The sequence below is a fragment of the Orbicella faveolata genome, unplaced genomic scaffold (genome assembly GCF_042242905.1).
Source record: "Orbicella faveolata isolate gen_17 unplaced genomic scaffold, um_ofav_v1 contig_26, whole genome shotgun sequence".
NCBI lineage: Eukaryota > Metazoa > Cnidaria > Anthozoa > Scleractinia > Merulinidae > Orbicella > Orbicella faveolata.
The window spans coordinates 3,419,050-3,439,981 of record NW_028301554.1 but is presented as its reverse complement, the minus strand read 5'-3'; the positions used below and the strand labels follow the sequence as shown (position 1 = coordinate 3,439,981).

The 20,932-nt window shown below is 44.6% G+C and overlaps 5 protein-coding genes across 7 annotated transcripts in view; 1 reads left to right on the top strand and 4 right to left on the bottom strand.

The window, feature by feature from the left end:
- LOC110058667 (uncharacterized) overlaps positions 1-17,661 on the bottom strand; it is a 62,147-nt gene extending 44,486 nt beyond the window's left edge. For 2 of the 3 annotated variants that reach the window (XM_089295135.1, XM_089295137.1), the window contains exon 1: positions 17,535-17,660. The gene's annotated coding sequence lies outside the window, so the exon portion shown is untranslated. Of the gene's footprint in view, positions 1-17,534 lie in introns of all 3 variants that reach the window. The other variant, XM_089295136.1, reaches the window with a different exon arrangement.
- Positions 813-2,525, top strand: LOC149107686 (uncharacterized; the record flags this gene model as incomplete). The annotated part of the gene is made up of 1 exon (XM_089296126.1): positions 813-2,525. A coding segment is annotated over exon 1 (1,713 nt), but the record flags the coding sequence as incomplete, so codon positions are not given.
- LOC149107685 (uncharacterized) lies at positions 4,952-6,105 on the bottom strand. Its single transcript, XM_089296261.1, has one exon. It carries the CDS (start codon positions 6,103-6,105, stop codon positions 5,680-5,682), a length of 426 nt encoding a protein of 141 aa, XP_089152387.1. The 3' UTR covers positions 4,952-5,679.
- Positions 7,023-9,808, bottom strand: LOC149107684 (uncharacterized). Its single transcript, XM_089296125.1, has 2 exons — positions 8,366-9,808; positions 7,023-7,169 (listed from the first exon to the last, which is right to left on the bottom strand). Exons 1-2 carry the CDS (start codon positions 9,437-9,439, stop codon positions 7,023-7,025), a joined length of 1,221 nt encoding a protein of 406 aa, XP_089152251.1. The 5' UTR covers positions 9,440-9,808.
- On the bottom strand, positions 10,908-12,351 carry LOC149107683 (uncharacterized). Its single transcript, XM_089296308.1, has one exon. It carries the CDS (start codon positions 12,337-12,339, stop codon positions 10,945-10,947), a length of 1,395 nt encoding a protein of 464 aa, XP_089152434.1. The 5' UTR covers positions 12,340-12,351; the 3' UTR covers positions 10,908-10,944.
- Positions 17,662-20,932: the final 3,271 nt, after the last annotated feature.

Here is a 20,932-nt window from a genome sequence, read left to right as displayed (position 1 = left end):
TCGTTCTGTTTCGCAAAATACAGTAAGCCATAAAGACTGACTATTTTGTGGCCGATGCGTGACAACATATCGTCTCAAAACATACTTTTCCGCTTTTCCGCTGTCATCTTTCACCAAAATTAGCATTATTGTGAAATATTCCATGCTCGTTTCTTCATATATCTTGTCTTTAACAAACCGACCAGGCCACATATTGGTATGACAGCTCGCACACAGAGTGAGAAGATATTCCCAGACTCCCGTTCCCCATTCCCCGTTACCAGTTCTAGTAACATCCACGGTAACAGCAACCAAGCAGGAATGAAATATGAGCGACCAAAGGACGCTAGACCGTAACGGAAAGTTGATTGACAATTATGCTGACTACAGACTACCGCGCGTGTAAGAGCCTACTTTTTTCAGAGTTTGGCAAAACAGGTTCTTGTATTATGGGGTACTTATTGACAGTTTACGCTAAGTAGGTACACACATGTATGATGAGGGGTCTGGCACAGCAGTGATAAAAATGGAAGAGAACGGGCAAAATAAGCCTCCCACGCTTAACTTCCCTCACAAGTTCGGGAAGTTAAGCGTGGGAGGCTTATTTTGCCCGTTCTCTTCCATTTTTATCACTGCTGTGTCCAGAACCCTCATCATACATGTGTGTGTCACGCAAAAAGTAAAACAAAAAAATTGGGCGACTTCGCGGGTCCAGCGAAGCTGTAACGGCTGTAACCAAAATGCGCGGATGTGCCAGCCTGCACTGGTATATACACAAAGTGTGCCAGAATTTTTTCCTATTGAAGAATTATATGCACAGTATATACGCCGAGATGGCTGCCGCAAGATATTCGTCCGATGTTCTGCAAATGTTTTACGGCCGAATACCGAGGGAGGAAAACAGAAACCTACCCGAACCATTAGAACCAGATTTAACCGTATTATATGACGGGTTTCAAATATCCAAAAATAATTTCCAAGAATGGCTTCGTGTGTGGAGAATGGATGTACCCGAAAGAAATCCAAACAATAAAGATCTTTTAATGTTTGCAAGAGAAAATAACGAAAAGATCACTGATTTGGTTGAACAAGAAATCCAAAAGTTAAAAATCGTAAAAGTAAGTTTTGGGTTACAAGTAAAGTTTTCAATAGAAAGAAACCGTGAAACGCAACAAATGAGTCATTATTTTAAAGAAAAAGACACGCACGTTTTCAACAGAAATGAGGAGGACCAGATAAAACAAAAATTTGACGAATTCACTGAAAAAGCAAAAGGAGAAATAGAACACTGGTCTGAGAATGGATCAGGATGGGAAGTTGAAAAGATAGAGATTGCGTACGTGAATGTCGCGCGCTATAAGCCACTTCGCGGAGGAACCTATTTACCTCTTCCAGCCAAACTGGCAAAAAAGAAGGCAATAATCAACGTGCAAAACAGGGATAACAAATGTTTGAAGTGGGCACTCAGAGCCGCTTTATTCCCTCCAAAAGATGGAAAGAACCCGCAAAGACCAAGCAAATATGCGGTTAACGATGGTATTAACTACAAAGGCATTGTCTTCCCAACACCATTTGATCAAATAAAGAAGCTTGAGGCGCAAAACGCAAACCTCGCAATAAATGTATTTGGCTGGGAAGACAATTGTGTGGTTGTGTACAGGAAAAGCAAAAAAGAGGCGAACGTGCGGTGGATAAACCTGATGTTAATTGAGTCAGGGGAAATTCAGCACTATTGTTGTGTAAAACGGTTGAACGCTTTACTCTTCGATCAGAGCAAAAACAGAAATGCAAAGCACTTTTGCGTGATGTGCTTAACTGGTTTCTCAAGAACAGACTTGCTCGAGGACCACAAAAAACATTGCAACGGAGTGAACGGCGTGCCGACAAGGATCGAGATGCCAGAGGAGGGGAAAAACACCCTTTCCTTCCAAAACCATCACAAACAGATGAAGATGCCCTACGTGATTTATGCGGACTTCGAGGCTTTAGTGAGAAAGATTCCAGGATGTGAGCGCGGGCCAGAGAACATGCAAAGAAGCTACACAGAGAAGACCGAAAGGCACGAGGCATGCGGGTACTCTTACATGGTTGTGAGAAGCGACGGTGAAGTTTCAGGGTCAAAGGTTTGCAGGGGTGAAAACGCGGTGGGAACATTTTTAAGTGACATTCTGCAGGAAGAGGTGAAAATAAGAGAGAGTTTGGCCGCACCAAAACCGATTGTGATGACGGCTGAAGACTGGGAAAAATTCAAAAAAGCAACTGATTGCCACATTTGTAACAAAAGTCTGATAAAAGACGAATTCTTAGATTCTTTGCCTGTTTGGAACATCGAAGAAGCCGGTGAAGAAGGCAGTGAAAAATGCAGTTATTGGGGTCAAGGCCACAAAAAATGTTTTTACATGGCACAGAAAGAGCAGAAATGGGGTGTTCGAAGGCTAAAAAGACTGGCAGACAAAAAAGACCAGTTGGAAGCAAAATCACAGGAAAATTGTAAGTACTGTGGAAACCCTTTACTTCAGAAAAACTTCAGAGACTCAGTAAAGGACCATTGCCACATAACGGGCAGGTACCGCGGAGCCGTGCACAGCGAATGCAATAAGAAATTGCGAATAAATCCCAAGACGGACCAAATACCAGTTGTATTTCACAACCTGAGGGGCAACGACGCACACCATTTAATGCAAGCGATGTCGCAGCTGCAGAAAGAGGTGAAATGCGTCGCCAACAACATGGAGAAATACATCACATTTTCAGTCGGAGGTCTGCGTTTCATCGACAGCTTGAACTTTTTGCAAGGAAGCCTTGATTCACTTGTAAGCGCAACACCGAAGGGGACATTGAAAATAACGTCAACGATTTCGAAAGGCAGCGACCTTCTTTACAAAAAAGGGATCTACCCTTACGAATACATGGACTCATGGGGGAGATTCTGCGAGACAAGGCTTCCGGACAAAGAGAAGTTTTACAGCAAGCTGAACGACGAGCACATAACGGACGAAGAGTACGCGCACGCGCAGACCGTCTGGGAAGCTTTCGAATGCAAAACGCTGGGCGATTATCACGATCTTTACGTGAAAATGGATGTCGCGCTGCTGGCGGATGTTTTTGAGAACTTCCGAAACCTGTGCCAAGAGCAGTACGGGTTAGATCCGGCACATTATTACACGTCGCCAGGCCTCTCCTGGGACGCGCTCTTGAAAAAGACGGGGATCGAGCTTGAGTTATTCACAGACCTTGAAATGCATCTCTTCGTGGAAAGGGGAATGCGGGGCGGAATCTCCATGGTAAGCAAGAGATACGCTAAGGCAAACAATCCGCTAGTACCGGACTATGACCCAAGCAAGCCAAAAAAATACATCATGTATCTCGACGAAAACAACCGTTACGGATGGGCAATGAGCAAGCCCCTCCCGAAAAGAGATTTCAAATGGAAACGTGTTATGCCCACAGAGGAGGAGATCCTAAAGAAAAAAGAAAACGCAAAGTATGGATGGATTCTTGAGGTTGATCTTGAATATCCAGCAGAACTGCATGAGGAGCACAACAGCTATCCCCTGGCGCTGGAGAAAAAGGTCGTGAAAAAAGAATGTATGTCGGAATACCAAAAGAGGTTGATGAAAGACCTGGAGCTGAAACCCCCGGACAACAAGAAGCTGCTGCTGACACTTGAGGACAAAAGGAACTATGTCGTGCATAACAGAAACCTGTAGTTTTATCTGAAGCAGGGCATGAAGCTGAAGCGCGTGCACAAGATTTTGGAGTTCGAACAAGAATGCTGGATAGAGCCGTACATCCGGATGAACACAGAATTCAGGAAAAACGCAAAGAGCGACTTTGAAAAGAACTTTTACAAGCTAATGAATAACTCAGTTTTCGGCAAAACCATGGAAAACCTGCGTAACCGCGTTGACATAAAAATAGTGCGCAGCAATGAGACGGACAAAATAAGGAAATTGATCGCCAGCCCTTTGTACTCAAGGCATGTTATATTTTCAAACGACATGGCAGGAATCGACATGCGAAAAAGCAAACTGCTTCTCAACAAGCCAGTCTACACGGGGATGACGATCCTTGACAACAGCAAGATCCTGATGTACGACTTCTTCTACAACCACTTGAAAAAGCAGTACGGTTCGAAGTGTGAACTCCTGTACACAGACACGGACAGCCTTCTGCTTGAGATAGAAACAGAAGACGTTTACGAAGACATAAAAAAGAACATAAGCCACTACGACACAAGCGACTACCCGAAAGAGCACCCACTCTACTCAAACGTGAACAAAAAGGTCTTAGGAAAGATGAAAGACGAGTGCGCCAGAACCCCCATAACAGAGTGCGTGTGTCTGAGACCGAAAATGTACTCTATCTTGAAGGCGGACGAAAAAAATATCAAAAAAGCGAAGGGCGTAAAAAAGAGCGTTGTCAAGAAACAAATAACGCATGAAAAGTACAAGGAAACGCTTTTTGGTGCGAAGCAGCAATGGCATGGAATGAACATTCTTCGAAGCGAGGGACACGAGATCTACGGCATGCATCTAAACAAATTTCGCTTTCACCGTTCGATTCAAAGAGATGGATAGGTGACGATGGTATCCATTCAAAAGCTTACGGGTACACCAGCTTTGATATATTGCCTACATTAGCGGATGATGAACTTAGAGAGTTAGAAGCTGAAGTTTCAAAGTTGCTCTGGGGGTAATTGTGTGTTTGGAGGGACAACCAGCAGTTCTTCACGAACGAAGCCGCGCTTGGGACCGTCGCGCAGATAGTAGAGAACGGGTTGATCCGGTTTGGTGAAAGATCTTTCAATGCTGTAAACTTTCAAAGACCAGATTGAGTCTGTGGCTCTTTTTACCCCACCTTCAAGCTCGCCGGGCTGGTAGAGATAACGAACTTGGACAAGGGCGGGGAGTATTTTTTCGTTTTTCCCAACAGGCCTTGAATAAGGTGTCGACGGCCTTGCATAAACAGATTTTTCTTTGATGGCAACGGCGGGTTTCTTGCCGATAAGGGCTGTTACCTCGTTGTTCAGAGCAGCAACAACTTCTGGAAGTCTTTTCACCCAGGCAGTGGACCGCTGGCCCTCAGGGAGCAGTATTTCCACTGCGTACTGGCGCCCGAACAACCGCTCAGCCAGGGTGCGGTTGAAACGTTCGACAATGGCCTGGTCGCGGTGAATGTCAACCCGCCCGCGCCGGATATATGTTTTGTGTTTTTCCATCTCTTTTGTGACAGCGCCCATGAATTCGCGCCCGTGTTCAACCTGCAGCATTTCAGGCTATTTGAGAGGCGAGCGCTTGTAAATCTTCTGAAATGCCTGGGCTACCTCATCAGAATTTTTCGAAGTCAGGGGCTCGGCCTCTTTGTAGCGGCTGGCCACGTCGACAACGGTCAGCGCGTATTTGAAAACTTTGCGCCCGCGGGGTAGTTTGTCGTGCGGCAGAAAAAGAAGGTCCGCCTGGTGGACCGCGTTGGGTGTGGGAACGTCGAATTTCGGTCGAGGAATTCGCTTCGGTTCGGGGAGGAATATCTGCCAGAGCGCTTGCTTGATCAGCCACTTTTTTGCGGTTTCTTCAGATACCTTGGCAGCTTCGGCTAATTTTTTGATCGCGGAGATACCTTTCCAGTAGCCCCCGGGGCCGTAGTATATCTTTGCGAGTTTGGCGTCCATACCATACTATAAGTAAGGCGTAAAAAAGTTTAAAGGAACCGGAAGGCTGCGTAACCCAGAGCGAGAGCCCCTGCGCCCACGAACATGAGTTCACCATTTTTCTGCTGCTCGCTCGGCTGATAGAAACCTGAGAACTTGGGCTCTTTGGGGGGTATCATTCGTTCGTTAGGATGCGCCTGGTTGTAGAGTTTGAAGGCACAGTCAGTGTTGGTGATGTTCTGCTTGGCCTCCGCCTTTATTTGCGCATTGGTCGCAATCCAGTCGAGAAGATGGGTGCGGTCGCGCGTGTATTTGGCGTAAGCCGCTTGGTGCGCCTCGAGAGCTTTGTCATGGCGCTTTTTTTCTTCAAGCGCAGCTTTGTCGCCCCCGCCGAGCGCCCTGGCCAGATAATTGCCTCCGATAAAAGCCGTTGCGTTCAACACAGCCCTGCCAACCATAATCGCGATGCTCGCCATGTTGTTATATATCAGAGTCTTTTTTTTAAATCATTAATTTCAGACGCTGGTTGGAAGGATTTTTTGGTCCTCGAGGTACTTTTTGAGCGCAATGCTGCCCGCCATGACGGCGGTGAACTGCACGTAATTCATCGCGCTGCTGCTGGGGTCAGAAGTGAAATTCTCTTTCACAACCTTTTTTAAAGCCCAGCCGATGCCAGCAGCTAAGCCAGTGAGAGTAGCGGCGTCAATGACGGTCTTGACAAGCTTGTTGTCGGACATGATAGCGGTTGATATAAGTAAAAACAAAAGTTTAAAACAAAATTAATTTATATATATATCTTCTTCTTCTTCTTTTTCTTCTCTTATTCTTCTTATTTCTTCATCTTTTTCTTTTATTCTTCTTTCCATTTCTCTTTTCATTGCCCTTTCTGCGGACGTTTAAAAAAATGTTTCGTCGGCAAGATACATGATTTTTTTGAAAGCCTTTACGGTAAAGTCGCACCATAACAGCGAAATGCCACCAATTGCGGCTGAAGAGATTAGAATCTGTGCAATGCTTGCTTTTGGCATTGTGATATACTTTACACTCAAAAGTTTAAATCATTTTTTTTAATCCTTTTGGCTGTGTCGCGCGAGCAGGTTCTGGCTCAACACGCGCGGGCTCAGGCGCGGGCAGCGGCGTTTTTTTGTCGAGTACGGGCTTGAGCTCTTCCCGTTTGTAATAAATCCCGACCAGTGAAACGACTATGCTGGCAACAGCAAGCCATTGGGTGGTGCTGAAGCTGCTATTTTTTTCTCCGCTGCTCTTTGGGCTTTCGCCTTCTGTAGTCGGGGCTGGCTCAGGGGCCGCTGTGGTGGCTTCCGCCTTGTTGTTCACCAAATTATAATAAGCCTCAGCGGCTTTTTTCTGTTGCTCCCGGGCCAGCTGCGTTCTTTCAGAAACCCTTTTTCCAGCAGCCACACGCTTGGGATTTTTTACGCGCGTGGTTGCAGTTGGAGTTGTCGCTTGCTGTGTGATATCGACGGCAGGGGCTGTCTGGGTCTCGCCCTGAGGCGCGCTCTCGGATTGTTCGGTAGACATTCTGAAACAAATGCGTATGCTGAGCAAATATAATAATGCTTAGAAATTACTCTGCGGTCGTTATGCAATCACTCAGCGGGAGTTGAGGATTGCTGTTGAGGAATTTCTTCCAATTTCTGTTCGGCCTTTCTCTCCAAATGCGAATTAAAGTCAATGTGTTTTGTGGTGATCAGCGCCGCGTTGGCTGCAGCAAGAAACCGGCCGCACTTCAAAGCAAGGTTGCCGGCCAGATTGGAGAGCTCTTTGTTTATGATGTAGTCGTTTCTGAGTTCTTTTTGGTAAGCGTCGATGTCTTTGATGTCAACCGCCATTCCGACCGCTTTGGTTACAAGAAAAATAAAGCTGTCGATCAGGCTTTCTGTTGTCTTTGAGCCCACGTACGTCTCGTAGCGTTTGGTGTATTTCTCGACCTCTTTGTCGCTCAGGCGCTTAACCTGCTCGTGGGTTAACTGCACTCCGATGGCCTCTTTGGCTTTGCCTGTAGACACCAGCACGGCCAGCTGCTCACGAAGAGAAGGAATGTCAGGTCCGGGGGCGGTTGGAACTATGCCACCTGCTGGACCACTCGGCGGCTCGGGCTCGGTTTGAAGTAGGTTCATAACTTCTGCTAACGCGGCCTCTTCTTCAGCCATTGTTCAAGGCTATATTCAACTTTAATTTTTTTATTCAAAATAACTTTACCCCGTAGGGGTGGCGAAGCGAGAACACAAGATAAGAGAACTTTCGCTCTTTCAGCTTTGAAACCAGACCTTTGGACCCATCCGGGGAGAGCTCGCCAGCGTAATCATCGGAGATGGCTTTCGTGGTCTTAGCCGAGGGGGTGTAAAAGAGAACGATCGCCACCACGTTCTCCCGGAAGGAAGATGTTATGCCGGTCATCTTCTGGGTCAGCACCCAAACGCTGATGCCCATATGTCGAGCAGAAAAGGCGAGATTTACCAGCTCGCCTGTACGCCCTTTCACATCTTTGGAGGCTGCGCAGTCATCGAGGATTATGAGCGTGTTGGCGCCCTCGAAAAGCCATCTCACTAGCTTCAACCATTTTTCCACGTCGTGCTGCTCGCATACTATCACATCCATTCTTGGATCATTTTCACCAATTCTGTGTAGGTCTTGTTGTGCGCGAATGTCGGGCAGATGAGCACGATGTAGTCGAACTTGAAGCGGAAAGGGCCGTAGATCTGGTCCAACACAAACCTTGATTTGCCTGAATTCGTCGGCCCCACAATCACCGGTGTAAAACTTTGTCGCATTCATGTGCTCGGTTTTATTTTTTTCTTTCACAAAGAAGCGGTGGGCCTCTTCCCACATGTCCTTGCCTTCGATGCCGTCGTTGAAAAGCATGTTGGGCGAGCCGTTGACCGTGACGCTGACTTTCGTCAGATCCGGGAAGATGAATTTTTCTGAATCTCTGTCGCCCGCAGTATACGGCTCTACAAACAGGAGGAGGAGGGCTTTTAGTGACCTTCTTTGGGCGTTGACTTTGATGTTGATCCTCGTGTCAGTTCCTTTTTTGAAAGACACCTCTTTGTCATGCATCACGTGGTCGTAAGTGAACTCTTTGCCGCTGGAGTAAACGCTGCGTGCCTCGTCCGCCAGAGTCTTGCTGCGGATAATTTGGTACTCGAGCTGGATGTTGGTCAGCTTGTATTTCAGCTGGGTTGTGTCGGAGCCTTTGACCACATGTATAGCTTCAGCAAGTTTTACATCGAACGTGAGGTCGTTGTAAAGGGCCTGGGGGTAGAAAACACCGTGGTTAGTTAAAATCTGGTGGTCAAGCCTGATCCGGTACTTGCTTCCGTATACCTCGTTCAGCTTGTTTTCAGCGTCGACGCCCGGGGTTTTCTTGTCTCCCGCGCCTGAGCGGATCTTGCATAGATCCTCGCTCTGAATCCCTTCGCGGAGCATGTTGTCTCGCTTTTCCTGCGAAAGGAAAAGGTCTTCGAAAGTTTTGTAGATGTCATACCCAATCGTGTCTTGCAGGATAGTGCCTGCAAACTTCACGACCAGCCTGTCAACGAGCGCCCGCGTGACGTTCTGAACAAGGAAGTTGTTGGCGTGCCCTCCAGAAATGTCGATGTCAAAGCGAAGCGCTAGCGAGCCCAGCACCAGAGCCTCGTTCTCGTTCAGCTTGGGCACGGAAACATACAGCTTATCTCCGGGGTTGGCTTCAGAGCGGATAAAGGTGATTCGCTTGACCGCGCGCTCGGCCTGCATGGCGTGTAATGTCTTTTCGTTGTACGTTGGGCGAAGGTTCTCTGGCACTGACATTGTATTAATACATCGGCGATTATTTTGTAATTTAAAAAAAACAGAATTGAAATATATTGCTATGGCGGAAGGCGGTGGCGAATTTGGTTACAAACAAGGCGATACTCTCCTGGGTCATACAGATGATCGAGACGACTATGGCGAAAAAGAGGCCGAAAGAACCCTGCCTTTTGAGCCAGACGCGTGGTCCACTCCTTACCACCGCGGAGAGACAATAGAACTGCAAACGTGGCAACACGAGCAGAGAGGGCTGCCTGAAACTTCTTATGTGGAAACATCGAGGAAAATTACAGACGAAGAGATTGAAAGAAGGCTGGAAGCTTTGAGAGACCCGAACACGGGAATCCTTCCTGATTCCGCAATCCCTCTTGTGCCCCCCCCCCCCCCCCCAGTTTACAAAACGAAGAAATAAAAAGAGTCCAAAAATTAATCAAAGCCCTTTACCCCAACGCCAAAGTTGAAGAGCTGGACATCCAATTCTCCAAAAATAAGATAGTGGTTGTTGGCCCGAGAGGGGGTGAGACCAAAATAGCTTTAGATGATGGCAAAGGTTTACAGCAAGAATTCTTAAAAAAAAACCTTTGTCAAAAATGCCCTGGGAGATCCTGCTCAAAAAGTTATCCAAATAAACACTGATTCAATTCGAAAAAGGCAAAAAGAACTTGAGGAATTAAGAAAGAAAAAGGCAGAAGCGGAACAAAAATTTCGTGAATAAAATGAATTGGTGATGTCTCTTAATGATCGGTTAAATAAAGAAAAGGCCAAGATTGATCAACTCAAAGACCTGCCAGAATATGAAGAAGAAATTAAAAGGAAGAAAGAACTGACAAATAATTTAGAAAAAGATTTTAAAAAAGCGGTGAAAGAAAGAAAAAAACGCGAAAAAAAAGTAAAAAAACTAGAAGATCAAGATGAAAACAAAGCCCGCCTTGAAGCAAGTATTGCGGAAGAGATAAAGAACAGAAATTCGATGGAAGAAAGGCTCAACGAGACAAAAAATTTGGACGGCCTGAAAGAGCGGGAAAGCGAGCTGAAGCGTCAAAACGAAGAAGATCAGGAGATCATCCGAGATGAGAATGCCTTGCCATCCGACATAGAAGACGCAGAAGACAGAGTGGCAGAAAGAAACGAGGAGATCGCGCGTTTGCAAACTGAGATTGCGGAAAGGGAAAGGGCGCGGCCTCTCTTGGAAAGGGTAAAAGAGATCTTCAAAATATATGGCGTGACGGTAACAGCAATACTTCTTGCTGCAGAGACCACAATCGGAGCTGTCATCGGGGCCCTCACCAGAGGTTTGAAAGCCACCGGCAAGGCTTTGGGAAATGGCCTAAAAGATATTGGCGCGAAACTCGCTTCCCTGCAGCCCGGGCTTATAGGATCGGTAGTGAGCTTCCTGTTCAAAGCCGCCGGCCAAGTCGTCGGGTTTCTGGCCGAGCACACCTGGCTGCTCATTCTTGCCGCGGTGGCCTTTTTGTTCGAAAAATATTTTAAGAAGTAGCGGTAGCTTACCGCCAAGCCATGAACAGCAAAGCCGATAATCCAACTACACCGACAATTACCGCCGTTTTGTTTATTTCGTGTTGCGGTGTTTTATCTGGAACCTTGGGCTCTATTTTTTGCGCCGTTGGTTGTGCTTGCTGAGTTTCTGTCGAAGCTGGTTTCCTTGATTCGGCTGTTGCGGCTATGTGTATCGGGTTTGAAGGATGGCTGTTGGGAGGGTTAATTTTTGACGGGCCGCCTGCCATGAGTTTGAGCGGAGCTTTTTTTGTTTCCGGGTTTACCTCGTTGTTGACCCCCAGTTTCATCCCGGAGACCGCCTGTTTCAGGTTGTTGTTGTAACCGATCGTGCTTTCGGTGTTTAATATCATTTGCGCAGGCATAAGCCAGGTCATGGGGGCTACAGCAAGATTGAGCCTGACGTTCGCTTGATCCACCGCGAGCTGGTACCTTTGCACGCTCTTGGCCAGGTCGGACTGTCTGATCGCGTCTTCCATCAGCACCAGGAACTCGCTTTGGGCTTCTTTCGCCCGGCCACCAGAGCCGAGAATGCTGCTGCGGACGTTCAGCTGCGCGCCTAGGACGCAGTAAACGAAAGCCTCGATTGACTGGTTGATTCTCGACAAGCCCACCTGCGTCAAACCGGATGCTGTGTTTGGCGCGAACCAGTCATACTGGGCCACGGCATCAGGTTCAATGAAAGAAAGCAGATTTCCTTTGCTTGCCGCACCGCCTTCATCACTGAATTTATAGAACCCTCCTGGATAAGCGGTTCCTGTTTTCAACGGCCCGTGCCCTGTCACGCCAATGTATACACTTCCCAAGCCGTGGTTTTTCCGTTGTGTGAAGCGAAAATCGCTCGAGGGGTCTATGCCGAACTCGTCGTATATCCTTTTGTACGAAGCAACGTCATAATGATTGTTCATTTGGCTGAACGTCGGGTCTCCAGGCAAAGCGCTTATGCTCTGAATTCCTCCTAGCTGGTACAAAATGCGCCTGACCGTCAAATACACGTGGAAGATATAAAAAGCTCTTATCCGCGGGGAGAGATTCATCCCGCTGTCAAAGATTTCGCGAGAAACTCCGCAACCTTGTGTGGCGCAGAAAACTGCGACGTTGAGCTGTTGCGGCCAATATTTCATGTCTGGCCCTCCTAACCAGTGTTTTGATTCGGTTCCAGAAGTATGCCTGAGTTTGATTTCTTGAAATATTTCTCTGAATTTTGACGTGAAATATTGGTCAGGCGTGACGTAGATTTTGATTTCGGCGTTGAATATTTTCTTCAAGCTTGGCGCTTTTCCGTCGAAAGGTACCGCAGGGATGGGTAAGGAAACTTTTGAACCAAGTGGCGACAATTGGTAAGGAAAACCTCCGCTGTCTCCCAAACCAAGGGCTTGTTTCATTTCCGCGCTCCAATACCGAAGACACTTTGAAACGAGCCTTCGCTTTCTTTGAAAAACACCTCTGCGGTTGCGTTGTTTTTCTCGTCGATGCTTTCTTGTGAAACGAACCGGCTTTTGGAAAGTGATTTAAAAAATTTGTCCACGCCTTTTTCTTCGCAGCATCCGCTTTTTTCACAAACTCAGGATCTTTCCACAAATTCGCCATTGTATTTGAACACAATTTTTGTTTGTTAAATATAAAATGGTTGTTCTCACTATTGTCACGCAAGAGAACGGAGAGACTATATATTTTGAAGAACCGATACCGAAAGTACATTTCATGAAACTCATATCTTGTAGTTTATTCAACAGCTGGGACACTTTGAAAAATGAAGGTTCAGCCACCTTGGGAGATAAAGACAAAGATATAGCTTTATCAGTTAGTAAATTACTCCCAGGGCATTACAGTTTAAAAAGAATGGCAAAAGAAATAGACGGTCTGTTCGCCAAATATCAATATAAAGAGTTGCAAACAGCAATAAACCAACCTGTTGGCCAGCTTGTAATCAGAAATTTTGGGGCTGGGGCAAAACCAATTGAACTTGATCGCGATTTAGCCAATTTGCTTGGTATTTGCTTGGTATTAGAACGTATTATTAACGTTCGTAAAACGGCTTAGATCTCCACGACATATTTCATTCATTGTGATTTGATCGACACAGAACGGAATCTGTTCACTGGCAAAAGGTCAGATGTTTCAGCCTTGTTTGATGTGAAAGGGAAGCCTTATGAAAAGGTGAGCTACCATGGTTCTCCGCAACAGGTTTTGCGAGACTGTTCTACAGGCGAGTTTATAAATATCATCGCTATTAGCGTGAAAGATGAAAATGGCGAACTCTTTGATTTCAAAGGCTTCCCGCTTCTTTTTGAATTAGAGTTAAATTAAATTTCTTTATATACGCAATGTCTTCAGCAAATCTGTTACCTCCAAGCGCGCCGCCTGCCGAGAATGAAAGAAGAATCTATCCAAGCCTTCCCGAAACGACAAATGCCGAGAATTTCCGGCTAACTGAGATAAGTAAAATTGAAAAAGGAATTTCTGCTGAGGTTGAGCATTACAGGCTTGTGTTGAAAAAATATCAAAAAGCCCGGAAAGCGATTCACTATTCCGCGGTTGGCCTTGGCGCCGTCACGGTAGCTCTGTCTTCTGGGGCTGTTGCAACATCACTCACTGGTGTTGGAATTGTTATCGGCGAGCCTGTTGCCGGGATAGCAGCTTTATCTGGCGCAGTTTCCACTGGCCTGTCCGTTGTCAACAAGAAGCTTGAATGCAAAGTTAATAAGCACTCGAGAATCCATTCTCTGGCTATTGCAAAACATGACTCGATAGACATCTCTGTCTCACAAGCTCTGAATGATAATCGCGTTTCTGACACGGAGTTTCAACTGATCACACGTGAAATGCAGAAATATCGCCAACTTAAAGAGACTTTACGCTCAAACTTTGCGCAAAAACAAACAAATCCAATCTAGCCAGATATTGAAAAAATAAGAAACCAGGTTCGGGAAGAATATAGAAAAAAACTTGCGGAGTACAGCACAAATTTGAACTAAATTTTGAGCGGAAAAACACAAAACTATCTGTAAGTCTTTTTAAAAAACGATGATTGTGTTACTCCGCGTTACCTTCACGCGTGACGTTGCGTGACTGGGTTACGTTACTGTCACGCGTGACGTTGCGTGACAGGTCACACAAAAGGGCAAAAGCCCTGTCGGGGGGTGCTCGTTGGCTGTTCTTGCCTAGCCCCGGCTAGGACTTTCCCGCCGCTGACCAGGTGGCTGTCGATTCCCATTTTACCTGTGGGAACGAGGTTTGAGATCCCGAGAGACCTCTGAGCACCCCCCAGTCTCCACTGGGCCGGGGCGGGTTCACCCGGGGTTGTCGCCGTGGACGGCCTCACCCCATACCCCTGACAAGCGCCTGTACGTGCCGTATTAGGAATCAGAGGGGGCCAACCTCACATCCAAAAGCACCTTCATTTGCTTGCTGATAAATAGTATAATGCAGCAAGCTATATACATTGATCCGTTCGCCTCCCCTTTCACTTGTGGTGTAGCTTCTCTGTCCTTTTCCTAAATTTCCAAGTATATACACATACGCATGCGCTTTTGGATGGCGAGATGATGTCACACTTGAGCTATAATGCATCAGTCAATTCCAGCAGTGCCCATCCCCCCCCGGGCAACCGCGGGGCATTTGCTCATGTTGTCAGTCCCGGGGGTGGGGCATTCGCAATTTCATCACAGTCCGGGGGCTGGGCATTTGCGTACCCCGGGGCGACCCCCGGGCATTTGACACACGTTTTTTCGAAAGTGCCATGGATGAGTTCATCGGGAAAGACGAGGCGTTTGTCGAACAATGGCTTCTCCGTCAAGTACTAGAGAAACTTGTAGATGTTTTTAAAGGTATGTTTTCTCAATTTCAGATATTTCTTCATTACTTGTAAGCTTATAAATATAAGCAACAAGGTGAACTATATTTTGTTTATCACAAAACAATCACTGTCGTGAACACGACTATTTCGCATTTCGCATTCAAAACTAGCCTAGCATTTTTTAAATTCATGAAAGTGGAGTTGAAATACTTAAGGTTTGCGAATTCAAATGATGCGATCTTCAGGATCTTCGTGCGAGCGATCCCGGGGGCGGGGCATTTGCCCTCTTTCTTCGTCCCCACCCCGGGGCATTTAGACAGCTTATGTGTCCCCACCCCGGGGAATTTGCCCATTTTTTTAAAAAAATGCTAATGCCCGGGGTTTAGCCTGGGGGGCGGGGGGGGGGGATGGGCACTGCTGGAATTGACTGACGCATAATTAGAGATTGGCTGAATAAATTATATCACAACAGTACTTCTGAAGGCCAAAATGATTGTGCTTTTCCACGCGATTTGCTTTATTTTCATGGAACTTTCTACACCCGTTTGGCTGAAAGAGCCCAGACAGATGACATATCAAGTCGTTGAAGCCATGCTAGAAGCAGAGAAAACTTAAACGGGCTCGATTGAGCACCTTGTTCAAGAATATTTCATGTTACTATCGATCGAACGCTGCGATCAAATCTTGCTATTTTCTCGTTCCCTCCTGCTCGCTTCACTTCGGCAGCTTCTGTGGTGAAAAAATAACTTACAGCACGTTGACTGAGCGTATTTTTTTTTGTAAATTATGTTCTGGTTCGTTTTTTCGGCCCAAACAAAAAAATCTTGAGTTGTGACCTCCATGTTTTTCAGTACTGCTCGTCCAAGGGCCTGGGAAATATTTGGTTCCAGTCTTCTGAGAAAAACGTCACGCAACTCACAGATTTCAAAACAAAACTTTTCCTTCGAACGAAGGTTATATCGTCGCCGCTCAGTAAAATTTCTTAAAGATTTCGGCGTAGTCGTTCTCAACATATATGGGGTTGCCGAGATAGCGTTTTTCTCCATTTTTATAGCATTCGTAACAGAGTTCTTTTAGGCCACAGGAGTCGCATTTACGACAAAACATGACCATTACAGTTCTTGAGCTTTTTTCGCACAATGGTGCCTCTTCAATATCATAATGTACCTCATCCTAACCCATTTCCTTTCTTTGCCTCCTTTTTATTGCGAGATACTCCTTGTAAATTTTCTCACGAAGCTCTGGAGGGAGGTTTTGAATGGCCTCGGAAAGTTGACAGTTGCTTGATCGCAGAACATCGGACGAATATCTTGCGGCAGCCATCTCGGTGTATATACTGTGCATATAATTCTTCAATAGGAAAAAAATTCTGGCACACTTTGTGTATATACCAGTGCAGGCTGGCACATCCGCGCATTTTGGTTACAGCCGTTACAGCTTCGCTGGCCCGCGAAGTCACCCAATTTTTTTGTTTTACTTTTTGCGTGACACACACACGTATGATGAGGGTTCTAGACACAGCAGTGATAAAAATGGAAGAGAACGGGCAAAACAAGCCTCCCATGCTTAACTTCCCGAACTTGTGAGGGAAGTTAAGCGTGGGAGGCTTATTTTGCCCGTTCTCTTCCATTTTTATCACTGCTGTGCCAGAACCCTCATCATACATGTGTGTTAGGTTCTTAATTAGGTTCTTAATTTCTACAGAGTAGACATTGTTGTTGATTATCAGAAAATAGTGTAAAATCTGGTCTGTTCTTCATTATAAATATTTATTAATGTACCCATGTTGCCAAAAGTCCAACAACATTAATTGATCAATTGAGCATTTCAACCAAGACCAAGATTACATAGAAATGATACATTCTGTAAATTGTAGCAATAATTGTTTCATAATAACAGTTCAAATTTAACATACATTGTGCATTTTGAGTTTCATTTAACAATTCAATTTTCTAAACTCTCGATCATCTTTTTGGTTTTTAGTAAAAAAATATATAAATTAAATAGTTTAACCCCACATATAAGAACCTGTTGGAATTTGTTTAGCTAAACAGGTTCTTATATTTTGGGGTATTAAAAAAGCAAATTTCTGCCTGAAGATTCTTACATCCCTAGGTTCTTACGCGCGGGTTTTTACTGCAGTTTCGATTTCATATCACGCAAAATGTTTGTAGGCTTTGTAAACGACCTTTAGATCGAAATACGTGTGCAAAATGGCATAAAAGGAGAACGGTTTTTCAAGCCAAGGGCTTATGCGTTTGACTATCACATCAATCGAGTACCGAGCGTCTTCTCGACTGTAACAAGAAACCGGCGTAGAGTGTGGATTCTTGGGATGTAACGGTCCAACTCGTACTCCTATCCAAACTGCTCCTACTATTTAACATCCGAGACAGGCGAATCGAGACGCCGAGGCCCTTAGGTCCTGTCAGTGGCTTAAACGATTTTAGACTTGGAGACGGATGACACGCAGAAAAACTAGACCTCATGACTCAAAATACAGCCGTGGGAGATTTCGAGATCGAATAAAAAATTTCTGAGATTCAAGAATTCAAGTGTTTTCTGCGAAGTGTATGCAATAAAGACATTTTTCAACACAATTGCGTTTCAGGCTGAAAGTTATTAATTAGTGCATGATTCCACATGTTTTCGCTACACAGAAACGGATCGATAAGATATCCGAAGATATTGACTATTTTGAACCAATTTTCGACCTCGATACAAGTTTTACAACTTATACTAAGGCGCGAAGTAAAATAGAAAACATATACACGTACTAACCTGAACTACGCTCGTCTTCAGCGACGCAGAATGGACGGTTTCTGTGAGGAATAGTTCAGCATAACCTACAAACAGGCGTCCCTATTAATCGCGGTGGTAAGTGAGGAACACCTTTATGTGTGACTTTTTTCTGATTGGTCATAAAACAATAACAAACATTGCCTACATATTGATTGGTTCCTGACTAAAAGTTTGACCTCCGGCATAAAAATATCGCTACTGAATAGACTCGCTGTTTGGGTTCGTCGCGCAATCTTCACTCCCTCGCAAAATCTGTGCAAAAGGTAATAGACGCTGCGAAGAAGAGCAAAGTGCAAACTAAAATTACTATGTCCTTACGCAATAGCGCGTGGCATCAAGGGTCAGCAAGACACTCCAGTGTCACAGTGACCAAAATTAAAAAGAAACCTATGATAAACACGTTTTACATGCTACCAAAAGTTGCAACCTCCGGCAAAACCTTGTATAAATTTTCTACAAATTACACAAACCGAAACAAAAAAAGTTTAAAAGAGGTGGTCAAAATTTACTGGCGCGTAATGGGGCAAACATGTGGAACAATAAAACAACAGTAACCACACAGTTTACATTTACTCTTCGTAACAACAGTAACGCGAAATATATTTAGTGGTTGCATGTTCTAAGGAGTTCCGTCACACACTAGCCAACAGATTTTAAAGTAATTTTTCAGTAATGTTGTTTGTAAGGGTTGTCTCGGGTAACTGGGAGGCATTTAAACGCGGACGCTATTAAATCATTTTCCAGTTGACATATAGCACGCACTGATTAGTTCCTTCAGCCATTTTGAACGGTAAATCTGTTGAGCTTTCTTATCATTCTACCGTGCCACAAAATGTCTCAATTGAAAAACCCAAGTACGTAAAATATAGCGTTTGATTGGAAACATTTTGTTGAAACACCTTTTAATTATGCAACTAAACCGACTGAATTTAAAAACTGCAAAAAATATTCACGTGAAATTCTGTTGAGCGACAAAATATTCGTTCTGGTGAAAACAATTACAGTGGAACCTCGATTTAACGAACCTCTATTTAACGAAGTCCTCGATATAACGAACGATATTCTATGTCCCGGCCAAAGTTACAGTAAAATGTGTGGAATAGAACCTCGATATAACGAACCTCGATATAGCGAACTCTTCGATATAACGAACACAATCCGGAAGCCCAAACGTAAATCTACCTCGATATAACGAATTACAATGTCCGCACGCGACAGAAGATAAACGCTGAACAGATAACAGTCAACAAATCCTTGTAATCCTTATGGACAATTTTCTGTATAACCTCTATGTTGCAACATTTTTAAATCGCTACTTTGAAAAGTGTCGTTCTTTTGTAAACAAAAGCTGCGCGTCTGCTCAAAAGTGAAAATAATTGATACTGAAAGCCACCATGCTTATTAATGAATCTCAAAACGCGGCACTTCTGGGTGACGAAAATTGCATTGAATTGCGTGACAGAAGTCAACTGTGTTACAAATCAATCATTAACTATGACCTCGATATAACGAACATTTTGGTTGTTTCCCGTCAAATTCGTTATATTGAAGTTTTCGATATAACGAACAAATTTGGCCGGTCCCCAGCGACTTCGTTATATCGAGGTTCCACTGTATTTTCGTATAGAATTACTCTTAGTGCTTTGGTAAAGTTTCTTACCTTACATTTGGGTCTTGTCCTTTTATACTTCAGTGAACTTGTTCAATTCTGAGCAATACAGTTGCTGTCTTTCGATAATGAAAGCCGCGTAAACAAGTAAAATCCTGTTTCATTTGGCTTGCACAAGGCATTTAATTTTCAGAAACGTCATTACTGCGCATCCTGCCGTAAACCTTTATCTTTTGTCATAATTTACAGATATAGAAGACTTTAGAGGAGACTGTGTGGGGAACATTTCGGGATCGTGACTAAAACACCACACGAGTACATACGAGTAGCATACAAGTGCATACGAGTACATGCCAGCAACACACAAGTGCATACGAGTACATACGAGTAACATACGAGTACATACGAGTAACATACGACTACATACGAGTAACATACGACTACATACGAGTAACATACGACTACATATAAGTAACATACGAATATATACGGGTAACATACGACTACATACGAGTAACATAGAGTACATACAGACACATACGGTAATACACAGGTTATATACGAATACATTGGTTACATACGAATACTTAGCTCTCATTAACCGAGCAGGAGGTCTGTATGGGAGAATCTTGACCGAGGTCGTGAGTACAGACCGAACGCAGTGAGGTCTGTACACACGACCGACGTCAAGATTCTCCTATACAGACCGACTTAGCTCGGTTAATGAGATGTTTATTATGCGGCAAAGAAGAAAACTTTAATTCGTTTGATGTAACTGGTTTGCTTGAAAACGGAGATGAGCTTAACTTAAACCTGCCGAAGTTTGCTCGTCCTCTTCACTTCTTTTTTTGTCATCAAGCTTTTTGGCACTTCCATAAATGATTGATTTTTTAATTTTTTGATTTTTTATTTTTTTACAATTTCAACGCAAAATGAAACCGGTCTAGATGCCGGTGTAGATGGGAAAATCTAGATCGCTGTCAATATCGATTTCAGCCAATCAAATTAGTGAATTCGGTAGGTCCCAGTCCTTGTGAGACACAGCCATATAATAAATAGGAATATCAAATGTAAATACATTGATTAATAAGTGCCACACGCGTGCGTGCACCACACACATGCGCCTGTGAAACATGAATACGTTCTCCATACGTACGCCAAACAAGCAAACCGGAGCGCTGATATGATAAGATGCAACGTTGCGCGTCAAATAAACGTAGATTGTGCTGATTGCACACAAGATTTACCGCGCGCAAATGTCTCATAGAATTGTTTCCCTCGAAGTAATAGCATAGTAAAAGCTTCGAGGTGAGTGTGTGGCGTGCTGTTACGGGCGTGTGTGTGCGCGCTCGCTCGCGTATGTGTGCAAGACATGACCCGCGCACGTGTAAACATGAAATGTAAAGAGCAAAATGGTACGTTTCATGTTTATTACCCTCCTGCCATCGTATGTTGCTCCTATGTATTTGTATGTAACCAATGTATTGATGTATAACCTATATATTACCGTATGTAGTCGTCTGTATCCGTATGTTTCTCGTATCTAGTCGTATGTTACTCGTATGTACTCGTATGTACTCGTATATTACTCGTATGTACTCCTGTGGTGTTTTAGTCACGATCACATTTCGGTGAGAAAACTCTGTCTCGCTCGCTTTCCACACGTGTTTCATTCAACTCGAAAAGTGAAGAACGTGCCACTCCGCGCTAAAAATTTTTCCCGCCATTTTCATATTATCACTTCGTTAAGAACAAAGTGAAATGTCCA

What these genes read in the sequence shown, in the direction of transcription:
- LOC149107685 (XM_089296261.1), bottom strand. Translation starts at nt 6,105, where the DNA reads ATGGCGAGCATCGCGATTATGGTTGGCAGGGCTGTGTTGAACGCAACG.
- LOC149107684 (XM_089296125.1), bottom strand. Translation starts at nt 9,439, where the DNA reads ATGTCAGTGCCAGAGAACCTTCGCCCAACGTACAACGAAAAGACATTA. An exon ending in ACGAATTCAGGCAAATCAAG is followed by an intron (nt 7,170 to 8,365) that starts GTTTGTGTTGGA and finishes CATTTGTTTCAG; the next exon opens with AATGTCTACCGAACAATCCG.
- LOC149107683 (XM_089296308.1), bottom strand. Translation starts at nt 12,339, where the DNA reads ATGAAACAAGCCCTTGGTTTGGGAGACAGCGGAGGTTTTCCTTACCAA.